At 39.8% G+C, this 16,384-nt stretch overlaps 2 protein-coding genes across 2 annotated transcripts in view; one reads left to right on the forward strand and one right to left on the reverse strand.

The window, feature by feature from the left end:
* The window catches only part of LOC133652086 (ras-related protein Rap-1b-like), a 2,183-nt gene extending 1,049 nt beyond the window's left edge, over positions 1–1,134 (reverse strand). The window contains exon 1 of the mRNA XM_062050461.1: positions 1–1,134. This exon is cut by the window's left edge and continues 1,049 nt beyond it. The gene's annotated coding sequence lies outside the window, so the exon portion shown is untranslated.
* A 5,201-nt stretch (positions 1,135–6,335) lies between these two features.
* LOC133651503 (nucleolar protein 58-like) lies at positions 6,336–10,768 on the forward strand. The gene is made up of 2 exons (XM_062049457.1): positions 6,336–7,040; positions 7,107–10,768. Exon 2 carries the CDS (start codon positions 8,191–8,193, stop codon positions 8,578–8,580), a length of 390 nt encoding a protein of 129 aa, XP_061905441.1. The 5' UTR covers positions 6,336–7,040; positions 7,107–8,190; the 3' UTR covers positions 8,581–10,768.
* Positions 10,769–16,384: the final 5,616 nt, after the last annotated feature.

The following is a 16,384-nucleotide window of genomic DNA, read 5'->3' on the forward strand; positions in this document are numbered from 1 at the left end:
AGACCTACTGAAATGAATTTTTTTTATTTAAACGGGAATAGCAGATCCATTCTATGTGTCATACTTGATCATTTCGCAATATTGCCATATTTTTGCTGAAAGGATTTAGTATAGAACAAAGACGATAAAGATTGCAACTTTTGGTATCTGATAAAAAACAACCCTTGCCCCTACCGGAAGTAGCGTGACGTCACAAGACAAAGGATTCCTCACAATTCCGCTTTTTTTAAAATGGAGCGAGAGACATTCGGACAGAGAAAGCGACGATTTCCCCATTAATTTGAGCCAGGATGAAAGATTTGTGGATGAGGAACGTTACAGTGAAGGACTAGAGAGGCAGTGATAGACGTATCTTTTTTCGCTCTGACCGTAACCTAGGTACAAGCTGGCTCATTGGATTCCACACTCTCCTTTTTCTATTGTGGATCACGGATTTGTATTTTAAACCACCTCAGATACTATATCCTCTTGAAAATGAGAGTCGAGAACGCGAAATGGACATTCACAGTGACTGAACATGTAAATACACGGTTAATAATTTTCAGCTTTGCGAAGCTAAAAAAATAGAAGCTAACTTAGCCACAGAGCTAACGTGATAGCAGGCTCAAATGCAGATAGAAACAAAATTAAAAAAAACCCTGACTGGAAGGATAGACAGAAGATCAACAATACTATTAAACCATGAACATGTAAATACACGATTAATAATTTTCAGCTTGGCGAAGCTAAAAAAAATAGAAGCTAACTTAGCTACGGAGCTAACGTGATAGCATCAGTCTCAAAGGCAGATAGAAACTAAATTAAAAAAAACCCTGACTGGAAGGATAGACAGAAGATCAACAATACTATTAAACCATGAACATGTAAATACACGGTTAATAATTTTCAGCTTGGCGAAGCTAAAAAAAAATAGAAGCTAACTTAGATGCGGCGGCGGCGGGCGTTGTACGCTTTTGACGACAGCCCGGCCGCCATCAGAGTCGGCAAGAAACATATATTTCCCCAAAGTTACGTACGTGACATGCACATATCGACACGCACGTACGGGCAAGCGATCAAATGTTTGGAAGCCAAAGCTGTACTCACCGTAGTGCGTCTGCTATCCTGCTCAAAACACAACACAACCTCCTGGTGTTGGTGTTGCTACAGCCAGCCGCTAATACACCGATCGCACCTACAACTTTCTTCTTTGCAGTCTCCATTGTCCATTAAACAAATTGCAAAAGATTCACCAACACAGATGTCCAGAATACTGTGGAATTTTGTCGAAGAAAAGAGAGGTATTTGAATTGGGTCCAAACACTTCCCTTGACCTTGTGACGTCACGCGCATACATCATCATACCGCGACGTTTTCACGCGGAAGTTTCCCGGGAAGTTTAAAATTGCACTTTATAAGTTAACCCGGCCGTATTGGCATGTGTTGCAATGTTAAGATTTCATCATTAATATATAAACTATCAGACTGCGTGGTCGGTAGTAGTGGGTTTCAGTAGGCCTTTAAGTATGTGTCCTTTCCAGGGGCTGTCTAATGATTATTCACACAATTACAACGTGTCATTTCATTAGGAATTAAGGGTGAATGCCAAAAAAGGGCAGAGCCAGACTGAAATGCCAACTCCAAAATAGAGGACTCTGCTGTGCATACATGCAAAATTAGCTGTAAAAAGCTTGCATGTGACTGTTAGCACGTGTACAGTTCCAAAATAAAGGACTTTGTTGTGTATACCTGTAAGATTAGCTATAAGAAGCTAGCATACTAACTTTTTTTTTTCTTTTTTTTTTTCTTTTAATGATTGTCACACACACACAAGATGTGGTGAAATTTGTCCTCTGCATTTGTCCCATCCCCTTGGGGAGCAGTGGGCAGCAGCGGCGCCGCGCCCGGGAATCATTAGCAAGTGTTTAGTACCAAAATATAGCACTGTGATTTGAAAACCTGCAACATTTTCTATAAAAAGCTAGCATGCTAATTGTTACCATGTGTCAAGTACTGAAGTATAGGACGCTGATGTGTATACCTGCAATATTGACTATTAAAAGCTAGCATGGTAACTGTTAGTGTGTTTAAAGTTCCAACGTAGAGGACTCTGATGTGCATACATGCAAAATTAGCTGTAAAAAGCAGACATGCTAACTGTTAGCATGTGTCAAGTACTAAAATATAGGACTCTGGTTCGAATACCTGCAAAATTAGCTATAAACAGCTAGCATGCTAACTGTTAGCAGGTGTTAAGTACCAAAATGTTGGACTCTGTATATACCAGCAAATTTTGCTATAACAAGCTAGCAAGCTGATTGTTAGCATGTGTCAAGTACCGAAATATAGGACGCTGATGTGTATACCTGCAAAATTAGCTGTAAAAAGCAAGCGTGCTAACTGTTGGCATGTGTCAATACCAAAATGACTCTGATTTGTATACCTGCAAAATTAGCTATAAAGAGTTAGCATGTTAACAAATAGTATGTGTCAAATACCAAAATATAGGACTTGGATGTGTATACCTGCCAAGTTAACTATGAAATGCTAGCCTGCTAACTGTTAACATCTGTCAAGTGCCAAAGTATAGGACTCTGATTTGTATACCTTTAAAGTAAGTTATAAAAAGCTAGCGTGCTAACTGTTAGCATGTGTCAAGTACTAAAATATAGAACTTTGATTTTGTATATCTGTAAAGTTAGCTATAAAAAGCAATCATGCCAACTGTTAGCATGTGTCTATTACCAAAATATAGAAGTCTGTGTCTACCTGCAAAATTAGCTGTAAAAAGCGAGCATGCTAACTGTTAGCATGTGTCAAGTACCGAAATATAGGACGCTGGTTTGTATACCTGCAAAATTAGCTATAAAGACCTAGCATGCAAACTGTTAGCATGTGTCAAGTACCACAATGTAGGACCCTGTATATACTGGCAAATTTTGCTATAGAATGATAGCATGCTAATTGTTAGCATGTGTCAAGTACCGAAATATAGGACGCTGATGTGTACGTGCAAAATTAGCTTTGAAAAGCAAGTATGCTTCCTGTTAGCATGTCAAGTACCAACATATAGGACTCTTTATGTGTATACCTTTTAAGACTAACTATTGAAAGCTAGCATGATAACTGTTAGCATTTTTCAAGTAGCAATATTAGCTATAAAAAGCGAGCATGCTAACTGTTAGCATTTGTCAAGTACCAAAATAGAGGCCTTTGGTTCATATACCTGTAAAATTAGCTATAAAGAGCTAGCATGTTTCCTGTTAGCATGTCAAGTACCAACATATAGGACTCTGGTTTGTATACCTGCAAAGTTAGCTATAACGACCTAGCATGCTACCTGTTAGTATGTGTCACGCAGGCACGTGCACACATAGGGCCCAATGGGTGCTTGAGCCCCTGCCCTTTTTTTGCCTCGTCTTAAAAAGTGCCCTCTGCCTGTGTGTGTGTGTGTTTTTTTTTCTTTAAACAAAATTAATAAATTCCTGTCAGAGATGTAAAAAAAACCCAAAAAAACTCCACCTTTTCTTGTAATACGGGGTTGTTTGAGCCTGCCGCTTCGGCCAGAGAGAGAGAGAGAGAGAGGGCGAGTGAGTGAGTGAGTAAGTGAGGAGAGAGAGCCAACTGCACTTCTGAGGAGACGTGACAGTGGAGCAACTTGAACCTATGTTATGGTCTAGTCGCCGTCCACTTATTCAGCATCTAATATGGGTAATATTTCAGAAAAACGCTGTATTCTATTATTCAATGTGTCAGCTTCTGTTTTTGCCGGACGTTGGAGCACGGCGCATCAATTGAGCACGGCACATCAACTCCGCACAGAGCAGAGCGGATCGTGCGGGACAGGAAGTAGTGTACAAAATAAAACACCGGGTTAATTTTCAAAATAAAATGCACTGTGTTTACGGCGGATCACATTTCTCTCACAGTAGAGGTTTAGATATAAAGTTTATTGTGACTTTGCTATTACTGTGTGGGTTAACAAAATAATAATGATAATAATAATAATAATGATAATAATAATAAATTGTATTATTATTATTAATAATAATAATAATAATTTCAGCATTCTGGGGATATAAGATGTAGGTTATCTGTTAGGAATATTACCATCTGTATTTAAACTTGATTCATGTTGATTATGCCTGCAGCACAATGCCAAAAAAAGAAAGGATACAGAAAAGGAAGGAGAATGAGCGCCAGGAAGCAGCTAAGGGTAGCAGACCTCTTAATGCATGGCTAAAATTGATCATTTCACAGCATTTCATGGAAGCCCTGAATTTACATTGAGGAGCATATTTGGGTATGGGTGGCCTCCATCCTACAGCCCTCTACTGGCCCCTGGTCCATATTTTTGGCCCTGTATTGCGTTTCAGTTGTTTAGTCTGAGCATTAAGTGAGATAGACCATAAGTTACAACTTGATGGTGTTTTCATCAAGTTAAGGGAAGAAGGACAGATTTTCACATTGAACTTTTTTCCATTTGGGTATTTATTTTTGTATTTTTTTTCAAAGTTCATGTTGCACTGTTCAATGTTCAATATTAAAGTGTTTATCTTTAACAATAAATAGCCTAATAATAAACCAGTGTTTTGTTGCTTTTCATGTCTTCCAAGCCTATGATAATGTGAATTAACTCATTATGACAATAATTTGTTGACACAAAAGAAATGGCAATCACTTTTACCTACAAAGGACACACAGCTAAGTAGTTAGCTTCCTATTAGCAAATTTAATTTTACATTAATTTCCATATTGTGTAAAGGACCAAAAAAAAAAAGTCTGCCCTTTTCTGACTTTGAGCCCCTGCCCCTCTATAATCATGTGCACGTCCCTGGTGTCACGTACCAAAACATAGGAGGGTCATTTTTTTTATATGGTGCCTTTTGCGTCCCCAGTATAAATCATGTCATATTTTCTCAAAATATTTACAATTGCTCATTCCATTAGTTTCTTTGTGTATGGTAAATTGTTGTCTATCATAAATACAGTGATATGGGCTTCAAACATTAGAATATATATTTTTTAAAGCTTTTGTTAAAGTTCTATTATGCGATTTTGCCATGTCCCTGGTGCTGTTTATTCAACTTTAATCTAGAAAATAACAAATAAAAACATATATTTTTAATTTTTTTTTGTTATGATATAATTATCATAGACAAGCTCTCTTTAGTCATATGGTGTATATTATCAAAATCGTAAAAAGAATTACAAAAAAATAAGGTTCTATGTCTGTCCCTGTGGTCGCTGTCCACTCTGTTAAGTTGCGTTACTGTCCCTTTAAGAAAACAACCACATTTGTCAGTGACATCATTCTCATCAGGTAACATCACACCAGTGGCGGGAAACTCAACTCTGGTAAGCTGTGTGTTTTTTTTAGCTCTCTTACTATCTGATGTTGATGTTTTTATGAAGTGAATTTAATGTGGTTGAACATAACGTGTCCACTCTGTTAGGCCTAAATAATAAGGAGATCAATCAAATTGAAATTTTTCAAAACATGTTTGTGTGAAATTATAGATTTCTTATCAATTATTCAAGTCCATGCTAGCTGTTATGTTAACACAGGCAGGCTGAAGGCTAACTTTAGCTCAAAATGTCCACCGTGTTAGTGTCCACCGTGTTAGCCTCATTCAACTAACACGGTGGACATCAACCTAACAGAGTGGACATGTATATAGTAATGTTGACTTATCACAATGTATATGTAGTGCTATTATGCATTCAACAGCAGTTTCTTTCATAATTCTTGGTTAATCATCACTGCTGTTGCAAAATATCATATACAGCAAATACATTGGTGTTAAAAGTACAGTGTTAATGCTTTTCAGTGTGAAGTGTTACGATTTCAGTGGTAAATTCAGCATGTTCTCTCACCAATTCACAGCAGAAGCAGCATAGTATAACGGATAAGGATGCAGGTTGGCATGTGGGAGATTCCGGTTCAAATCCACCCTGCATATGTCCTTAACAGAGTGGACATATCCCGTGTGTCACCTCTCATTAATATAGCTAAATATACTATGATTTAGGTGCCTGTGTTCGACCAATATGTTTTTCAGCAAGTTACATATGTCATGTATACAATAGAACATAAAAATATTGGTAAATCAACTATTTATTTTTTACAAGTTATGAAGTCCAAATGGCACCCTATAAAAAAAACGACCCAGGACTCTGGGACGTATACCCATAAAATTAGCTGTAAAAAGTGAGTATGCTAACTGTTAGCATGTGTCAAGTACCAAAATAGAGGACTCTGCTCTGTATGCCTGCAAAATTAGCTATAAAGAGTTAGCATGCTAACTGTTAGCAAGTGTCAAGTACCAACATTTTGGACTCTGATTTGTATACCGGCAACATTTGCTATAGAAACTAGCATGCTAATTATTAGCATGTGTCAAGTACCAAAACAATAAAATTATACACATAAAATTAGCTGTAATAAGCTGTCAAGTACCAAAATATAGGATTGGAGTGTGTATACCTGCAAAATGAGCTGTAAGGAGTGAGCATGTGCATGTGCGAAATATGAGTGTCAATCACGTCTGCCAATGATCGGTTTCAGACGCTATTTGGTGCTATTAATCATGTTGGAGTGGAAATGAATGGCGTGGCGAAGTTGGTAGAGTGGCCGTGCCAGCAATCGGGGGGTTGCTGGTTACTGGGGTTCAATCCCCACCTTCTACCATCCTAGTCACGTCCGTTGTGTCCTTGGGCAAGACACGTCACCCTTGCTCCTGATGGGTGCTGGTTAGCGCCTTGCATGGCAGCTCCCGCCATCAGTGTGTGAATGTGTGTGTGAATGGGTGAATGTGGAAATACTGTCAAAGCGCTTTGAGTACCTTGAAGGTAGAAAAGCGCTATACAAGTATAACCCATTTATCATTTATAACGATGCACAGCACCAATGGTGATGATGATTCAGGAGTGACACTGAAGTTGTTGCTAGGATACCACCAAGTATACCTGGGCTGCAAGTCGTCATGAGCACATGTAGTTGTCATTCACAAGGGGCCTCATGAATTAGGAGTTGAGTGGATTTCCTACTACAAATACAAGTGAGTTTAAATCTAGAAAACAAGGTGTGCAAGTGCACATTCAGATGTAATAAAGTGTGATTGCAGGAGTTTGGTGGGTGGCGTGCCCAGGCCACGCCCCTCCACCTGGGGAAAGATCACCTCCCAATCCGTAGTTGGCTCTCCACCCTTTTCCATGCGAGAGCTATGGACTCGGACTTGGAGGTGCCCAATTCTCAACCCGGTAGCTTCGCACTCGGCTGTGAACCGATCCTGGCCAGATGAAGCCAGCAGGACCACATCATCTGCGGACCTAATCCACCAGACCGGATCCCCTCAACGCCCGGACAGCGCCCAGACATTGTGTCCATGAAAGTTGTCAACAGCATTGGTGACAAAGGCAAGTCCTGGTGGAGTCCAACCCTCACTGGAAACTGGTCCCACTTACTGACCAAGGTCTGACTCGATAGTACAGGGAGCGGACCAAGGACGAAGGCGAGGAGGACGAAGAAGAGGAGGACGAAGGTGAGGAGGAAGTTGAGAAAGAAGGCGAGGAAAGTGAAGGAGAGGCGGAAGGTGGAGAAGGAGAGGAAGAAGGTGAGGAAAGTGAAGACGAAGGAGAGGACGGTGAGGAAGAAGGAGAAGAGAAGGAAGAAGGAGAGGAAGAAGGCGAGGAGGAAGAAGGAGCGGAGGAAGGAGAGGAAGAAGGTGAGGAAAGTGGTGTTGAGGGAGAGGAGGAAGAAAGCAAGGAGGAAGGAATGAGAGGAAGAAGGCAAGGAGGAAGGAGAGGAAGAAGGCAAGGAAAAAGGAAGAAGGAGAGGAGGAAAGTGAGGACGAAGGAGAGAAATATGAGGAAGGTGAGGAAGAAGGAGAAAAAGGAAGAAGGCAAGGAGGGAGGAGGAGAGGAAGAAGGCAAGGAGGAAGGAGAGGAGAAGGCAAGGAAAGTGAGGAAGAAGGAGAGGAGGAAGGTGAGGAAGAAGGAGACAAATATGAGAAGAAGGAGAGGAAGGTGAGGAAGAAGGAGAAAAAGGAAGAAGGTGAGGAAGAAGAAGAGGAAGGAGAAGGAAGAAGGCAAGGACGACGAGGAGGAAGAAGGAGGTGAAGGTGAGGAAGAAGGCAAGGAGGAAGGAGAGGAAGAAGGCAAGGAAAAAGGAAGAAGGAGAGGAGGAAGGTGAGGAAGAAGGAGACAAATATGAGGAAGAAGGAGAGGAAGGTGAGGAAGAAGGAGAAAAAGGAAGAAGGTGAGGAAAGTGAGGAAGAAGAAGAGGAAGGTGAGGAGGAGGAAGGAGAAGGAAGAAGGCAAGGACGACGAGGAGGAAGAAGGAGAAGAAAGAAGAAGGCGAGGAAAGTGAGGAGGAAGGCTGGGAAGAAGGCGAGGAAGAAGAAGAAGGCGAGGAAAGTGAGGAAGAAGGAGAGGAAAATGAGGGTGAAGGAGAGGAGGAAGGAGGTGAGGAGGAAGGCGAGGAAGAAGGAAAGGAGGAAGGCGAGGAAGAATGTGTGGAAGAAGGTGAGGAAGAAGGAGAGGAGGAAGGAGAAGAAGGAAGAAGGCGAGGACGACGAGGAGGAAGGTGAGGAAGAATGAGAGGAAGAAGGTAATAAGAGGGTGAGGAAGAGTGCAAGGAAGAAAAAGAGGAAGGAGAGGAAAGTGAGGAATTAGGAGAGGAGGCAGGCAAGGAGGAAGGCAAGGAAGGAGAATAAGAAAGAAGGCGAGGAACGTGAGGAAGAATGTGAGGACGGGGAGGAGGAAGGAGAGGAAAATGAGAGGAAGAAGGTAAGAGGGCAAGGAAGAAGGAGAGGAAGAAGGTAATAAGAAGGAGAGGAAGAAAGTAATAAGAAGGAGAGGAAGAAGGTAATACGCGGGTGAGGAAGAGGGAGAGGAAGAAGGAGAGGAAAATGAGGAATTAGGAGAGGAAAGAGAAGAAGGCGAGGAAAGTGAGGAGGAAGAAGAGGAGGAATGAGAAGGTGAGGATGACAAGGAGGAAGGTGAGGAAGAATGAGAGGAAGGTAAGAGGGTGAGGAAGAGTGCAAGGAAGGAGAGGAAAATGAGGAATTAGGAGAGGAGGAAGGAGAAGAAGGAAGAAGGCAAGGAAAGTGAGGAGGAAGGTGAGGAAGGAGAGGAGGAAGGTGAAGAAGGAATAAGGCGAGGACGATGAGGAGGAAGGTGAGGAAGAAGGTAATAAGAGAGTGAGGAAGAGTGCAAGGAAGAAGGAGAGGAAAGTGAGGAATTAGGAGAGGAGGAAGGCAAGGAGGAAGTCGAGGAAGGAGAAGGAGAAGAAGGCGAGGAAAGTGAGGAGGAAGGAGAAGGAAGAAGGTGAGGAGGAAGGAGAGGAAAAAGGTAATAAGAGGGTGAGGAAGAGTGCAAGGAAGAAGGAGAGAAAAGTGAAGATATAGGAGAGGAAGGAGAAGAAGTCGAAGAAGGAAGAAGGTGAGAAAAGTGAGAAAGAAAGCGAGGAGGAAGGAGAATGAATAAGGCGAGGACGGCGAGGAGGAAGGAGAGGAAGAAGGTAATAAGAGGGTGAGGAAGAGTGCAAGGAAGAAGGAGAGGAAAGTGAGGATATAGGAGAGGAGGAAGGCGAGGAAGGAGAAGAAGGCGAAGAAGGAAGAAGGTGAGGAAAGTGAGGAAAAAAAGGGAGGAGGAAGGAGAATGAATAAGGCGAGGAGGAAGGAGAGGAAGAAGGTAATAAGAGGAGAGGAAGACAGTGATGAAGGTCAGATGTAATCTTAGACTTGGAGTGGTCAGATTGTCCATGAAGCACAACAAGTCCTCATTTCTCAGTGAAACATTCTAGGTTATGTTGAACCTTTGCACATTTAGCTGGAGAGATGACCGTGTACAGTTCAAGTGCTTCTATTGAATTGTGCTTCACTGGCAAGGCAATAATGTATTTTCCTTGCACCCCTGAACTCATCTTTGTAGCTTTCAATCAACAGCTTTGTGAACAAGGCATATTCCAGGAATATATACTGTATATATATTTTATTTATTTATTTTTTCTTTATTGTCATTGCACTTAAAGTACAACAAAATTAGTTTTTTAGTGCAACCTTCCTAAAACAGACATACAGGGAGTAGACAGAACAGAAAGACTGATGGGTCGCCAGCTCGCGGCGCCGCTTAAAGAGATAGGAAGGAAATGTAAACAACTCTCAAACTAAGGTCTTATGGGAGTCTCAGTTTGAAACCAGGAAAAAACATTGAGAAACAATCAGCACATATTCATGAACACGTTACAACACTCAAAAACGCGAGACTTGCAACAGTACGGTAAATTGTGGACTAAAAGCCGCTAGTTTTCCCCTACACTTTGACCCCTGCGGCTTATAAAACGGTGGGGCTAGTTCATGGGTTGTTTTTCGCTGATGGCCATATTACAAATAGTTTAAGAAAAAACTGATTTGGCTACGGCGCCATCTTTAGGGCAAGTTTGCTTACTACAGGTGCTGCAGTGTCCTTCCATTTAGTGCTTTGAACAGGAAGTACAAGTGCCCATCCGTCTTTTGGCCGTCAATAACGTTCTACTCATATGGGTTCTTCATTCATCACTCCAAGCAACGTTTGTTAGATTACAATATAACTAGGAATGATGTTTGATAAGAAATTATCGAGTTCGAGCCCATTATCGAATCCTCTTATCGAACCGATTCCTTATCGATTCTCTTATCGAATCCAGATAGGTTGTTGTATATGGAAAAAAACACAATATTTGGTTTAACAAAAGCTCACTTTTATTTTATGAGAAAAAAATACAATAAATAAATAAATATTGACTGTTACCCCCCTAAAAAATTAAAATAAATAAATATTGACTGTTACCCAAAGTATATTAAGTGGGATTTTTCAGAAAAACAAATATATACAGTAACACAAAAACAACCTGTCTCTGTGATCACTATAGGTGTATAAATAATAATAAAGTGTTAAATAAAATCAGTCCCTTGGGCACAAAACTGAAAATAATACAGCTCTCCAAAAAGTGCACTTCTGCTGCTATTGGAACGTACTAACTACACTCACTATGACACTAGGAACACCACAGTCATCAATCAACAATTCTTCCCCCCTTACATGAGAGCGAAGCCTGCCAATAATTGCATATTGCCTGTTCTGGCCTGTCTATACGTGTTGAGGTTATACAGCTTGGCAGACAGTTAACAAACAATCTAAAGCAGATTAATCCATTTAGGCTCTTTATTGTTGTTGATCTTGCTTTGTCTTTTCCTATCTTTACTTTTGTCTTGCACTGGACTGTTGTTGTTTTTTTCTTAAACTGAAATACACACAATGACAAATGTATAAGCTATGTGATTCAATTAACATACTGAAATGTAATACACAATATGTAAATATTAGCTTCACACAAATATACAGTACTGTCATCAAACAAATACTTCTGAGTGTTGAAACTATTTCGATGGTGGGAATATACGACTGGCAGCCATTTTAAATCCTCAAAACATCCATTGAAACAGTGCACAAAAATCGTTTTTCAATAAACATCTTTGTATCAAACTTAACCACTTTCCACCTTAATAGAGTTACATAAACAAGTTAAACAGTTTACTTACAGACTTATCTTTTCCAAGGCTTGTAAGAGCTAACACAACTTGTCTACTTCTCAATTGTCTCAACCCGGAAGTGCCCAAACTAATGACGCGTAGTATTTTTCCTATCGCCACAAGGTGTCAGTAAGAGTCTACAATCAAATGGGCATAAAATTGCAGGTCCCATAGGGCATTTCCTGTATGTGGGAAGGGATTGGTTCCCAGGGATTCAAATAAAGAACCAACTCTTTTTCTTTACTATAGTGGCCTCTATAACGGGAACCGGTTCTCAAAAAGGGATTTGAGTCCATGGAATCGGTTCTTTTCTTATCAAACAACCGTGAGAACAGATTTCGAACATCATCCCTAAATATAACTAAAACAAGTCTTACTTACTAAAGCGTCCCATGTGTGACGTCTGTAGGAGTGTTTTCAGGCATATTTGTACGTGCTATCGTAATGTAACCAAACTAGCATTGATAGCATTAGCTAACATGTCTGCGAGTGTCTGTGTTAGTATTGTCAACTTACAATGGCATTATTTTTGTTTTGTTTCAAGTTTCACAAATTCTTTAGCAAATTCACCAAAACGTCACCGTTTTTGAGTCTGTCAAGCTGATTGGAGAGCTAGCTTGCACAGCTACTGGGCCCAGCTACTGTTTTGTTTGATCAGCCGTTTTACTGCCCTTTTACAGACACCGCTTGGAAACAATTTATTTATTTATTTATCATGTAAATAAACAATACAATATTTATGTTGTATATAACTCATTTCACAACGTATATATCTGCGACTTATAGTCCAACGCAGCTAATATATGGAACTTTTTTTTTTTAACTAAAATGTAGTGGGTGTGGCTTATATACCGGTGCATTCAAGAGGCCGTAAAATCCTGTCTTATTTTAGTATTATTTTTCTGTTTAGTGTGATTCCCATTCCAGCGCTCTTATGTCTAGTTTGCACTTCCTGTTTTCCTTCCTCGTCTTCCACTCAGCATTAACCACCTCACCTGTTCCTGGTTGCCAATCAGAATGTTTTTTTAAATGTCCTTTGAGCAAGGCTGGATCATTGTGTTGTGTTTTGTGTTGTTCCTACACTCACTCCAGCAAAATACATTGTTGCCGTCATATGTGTAAATCCGGTTTTTTGCTACCACTTCACGTGCACTCCCGAGCTGCACTAATTTTAATTTGCATTAATTAAATATACATTCTACCTGCATTCTGCCTGCATCTCAAGACCAGTCAGTAACTTCCTGACAAATTGGAGGTTTTTTTTGGTTATGTTGAGTGCGCTATTGACCTAATTTTGCTCCTAGGAATGGTTTTGTTGTCGTTTATAAGCCAGAATAAGGACAAGATAAGAATTTCAAGAAGGCAGCGTCACCCATGATGAGAATTGACCTCACCGTGAAACATTGGTAAGTAACTCCATGTTTTTGATTGTCACACATTTTTTATTTCCATGATGGTTCTCAGAAAAGCCTGATTGCGTGTTGTTTCCATGATAGGTTTTGCCGTCTCTCGCTGGCTGCGAGATGTTTCCGTGGGATAACGGAGGAACAATTTGTACTCCTCTCATCAGAACATACTGTATGAAATCAAAACACACGTTTTAAGACCCTCTGCTCTCTTTGTTCATTCATATTCATTTGTATTCCGGTCTCCAACAAACACGATAAAATATGGAGAGCAAATTATGCATCACAACTCCAGAGGGAGCCCCGGAAAAAAACACCAAAAAAAACGTCAAATTAAAAAATAACACATTTATCGTTTCTACTAGTGTTTATAGCAGTCATACGATTGCAATTGTTCATCAGAATAATCCCAGAATCACGCAAATCCTTCGTTGTGAGAGCAGTTAATGTTTTTGCATTTTACAATTTATTAAGGAAACATATATATTATTGTTATTTAAAGGTTAAAAAAAAAAAAAAAAAGTGCTGTTCCGTCTTCGAGTTGTCCATAGCGTTTCTATTCGTATGGATTCTTCATTCATCACTCCAATCAACGTTTGTAAGTTTTTACAATATAACCATAACACTTTTTACTTACTAAACAGTCCCATGTGTGACGTCTGTAGGACTGTTTTCATGCATATTTGTACGTGCTATTGTGATGTAATGAAGCTAGCGTCTTTAGCATGAGCTAAAATGCTAACACGTATACGAGTGTCTGTGTTAGTAGTATTACCTTTAAAACGGCTAATATATGAAAACATTTAAAAATATATATATAAATTAGTGTGTGTATAGAGTTTTTTTTTTTTTAGCACTGCACAATAGTATGCAAACTATTTTTTTTAATCAGTGTGTTGGGTTGGGCTCTCTGGGTACCTGGGGCTGTACTTTGGCTCCTACACACACTGGGAGACACATATATTGTACGTACAAATAAACATACATACTCACATACGCACAATAATGCGTACATATATACATACATACGTATATTCATTCATTAATGCATACATACATGCATACAAAGGCACATACCCACATACATAGGTACCTACGCTCCCACATACATACACAAATACAGTACATACCTACACACACGGTACATACAACCACACGAACATTCACTGTACAAACATACATATACACATACATTCACTGTACAACCATACATGTACATATACATTCACTGTACAAACATACATATACATGTACATGTACATATACATTTACTGTACAAACATACACATACATGTACATATACATTTACTGTACAAACATACATATACACATACTGTACAAACATACATATACACATACTGTACATATACATTCACTGTACAAACATACATATACACACACATATACATATACATTCACTGTAAAAACATACATATAGACATACATGTACATATACATTCACTGTACAAACATACATATACACATACATGTACATACACAAACCCCGTTTCAATATGAGTTAAAAAATTGTGTTAGATGTAAATATAAACGGAATACAATGATTTGCAAATAATTTTTAAACCCATATTCAGTTGAATATGCTACAAAAACAACATATTTGATGTACAAACTGATAAACATTTTTTATTTTTTTGCACATAATCATTAACTTTAGAACTTGATGCCAGCAACACGTGACAAAGAAGTTGGGAAAGGTGGCAATAAATACTGAAAGTTGAGGAATGCTCATCAAACACTTATCTGGAACATCCCACAGGTGAACAGGCAAATTGGGAACAGGTGGGTGCCATGATTGGGTATAAAAGTAGATTCCATGAAATGCTCAGTCATTCACAAACAAGGATGGGGCGAGGATCACCACTTTGTCAACAAATGCGTGAGCAAATTGTTGAACAGTTTAAGAAAAACCTTTCTTAACCAGCTATTGCAAGGAATTTAGGGATTTCACCATCTACGGTCCGTAATATCATCAAAGGGTTCAGAGAATCTGGAGAAATCACTGCACGTAAGTAGCTAAGCCCGTGACCTTCGATCCCTCAGGCTGTACTGCATCAACAAGCGACATCAGTGTGTAAAGGATATCACCACATGGGCTCAGGAACACTTCAGAAACCCACTGTCAGAAACTACAGTTGGTCGCTACATCTGTAAGTGCAAGTTAAAACTCTCCTATGCAAGGCGAAAACCGTTAATCAACAACACCCAGAAATGCCGTCGGCTTCGCTGGGCCTGAGCTCATCTAAGATGGACTGATACAAAGTGGAAAAGTGTTCTGTGGTCTGACGAGTTCCCATTTCAAATTGTTTTTGGAAACTGTGGACGTCGTGTCCTCCGGACCAAAGAGGAAAAGAACCATCCGGATTGTTATAGGCGCAAAGTTGAAAAGCCAGAATTTGTGATGGTATGGGGGTGTATTAGTGCCCAAGACATGGGTAACTTACACATCTGTGAAGGCGCCATTAATGCTGAAAGGTACATACAGGTTTTGGAGCAACATATGTTGCCATCCAAGCAACGTTACCATGGACGCCCCTGCTTATTTCAGCAAGACAATGCCAAGCCACGTGTTATATCAACCTGGCTTCATAGTAAAAGAGTGCGGGTACTAGTCTGGCCTGCCTGTAGTTCAGACCTGTCCCCCATTGAAAATGTGTGGCACATTATGAAGCCTAAAATACCACCACGGAGACCCCCGGACTGTTGAACAACTTAAGCTGTACATCAAGCAAGAATGGGAAAGAATTCCACCTGAGAAGCTTAAAAAATGTGTCTCCTCAGTTCCCAAACGTTTACTGAGTGTTGTTAAAAGGAAAGGCCATGTAACACAGTGGTGAACATGCCCTTTCCCAACTACTTTGGCACGTGTTGCAGCAGCCATGAAATTTTAAGTTAATTATTATTTGCAAAAAAATTAATAAAGTTTATGAGTTTGAACATCAAATATGTTGTCTTTGTAGTGCATTCAATTGAATATGGGTTGAAAAGGATTTGCAAATCATTGTATTCCGTTTATATTTACATCTAACACAATTTCCCAACTCATATGGAAACGGGGTTTGTAGATGCCCATATCGGCTGTACAAGTTTACTTTACAGAAGAGAAGTGTAGGAGACTTCTCTTGTTGCCTTATTTGTATTTGACTTTATTAAAAGTATTTATATTATCATTTGGTGCAGCCGGGAGGGGATAGAAAGAGAAAAAAAGGAAGACGGGAGAAATTGTGGGGACGAGAGGGGGATAAGACAGAGAGACAAAAACAACAGCAAACACAACAATAACAACAACAACAATAGAGCAACATCAGCAAATAGGATATGCAATCTGGATTATTTATGCCTGCTTGATGTTACATTCAGGTTCCTAATCTTTATTTGATTCTATAAACGCCATTTTGCACCTGC

Source organism: Entelurus aequoreus, linkage group LG06, assembly GCF_033978785.1.
Source record: "Entelurus aequoreus isolate RoL-2023_Sb linkage group LG06, RoL_Eaeq_v1.1, whole genome shotgun sequence".
NCBI classification, from domain to species: domain Eukaryota; kingdom Metazoa; phylum Chordata; class Actinopteri; order Syngnathiformes; family Syngnathidae; genus Entelurus; species Entelurus aequoreus.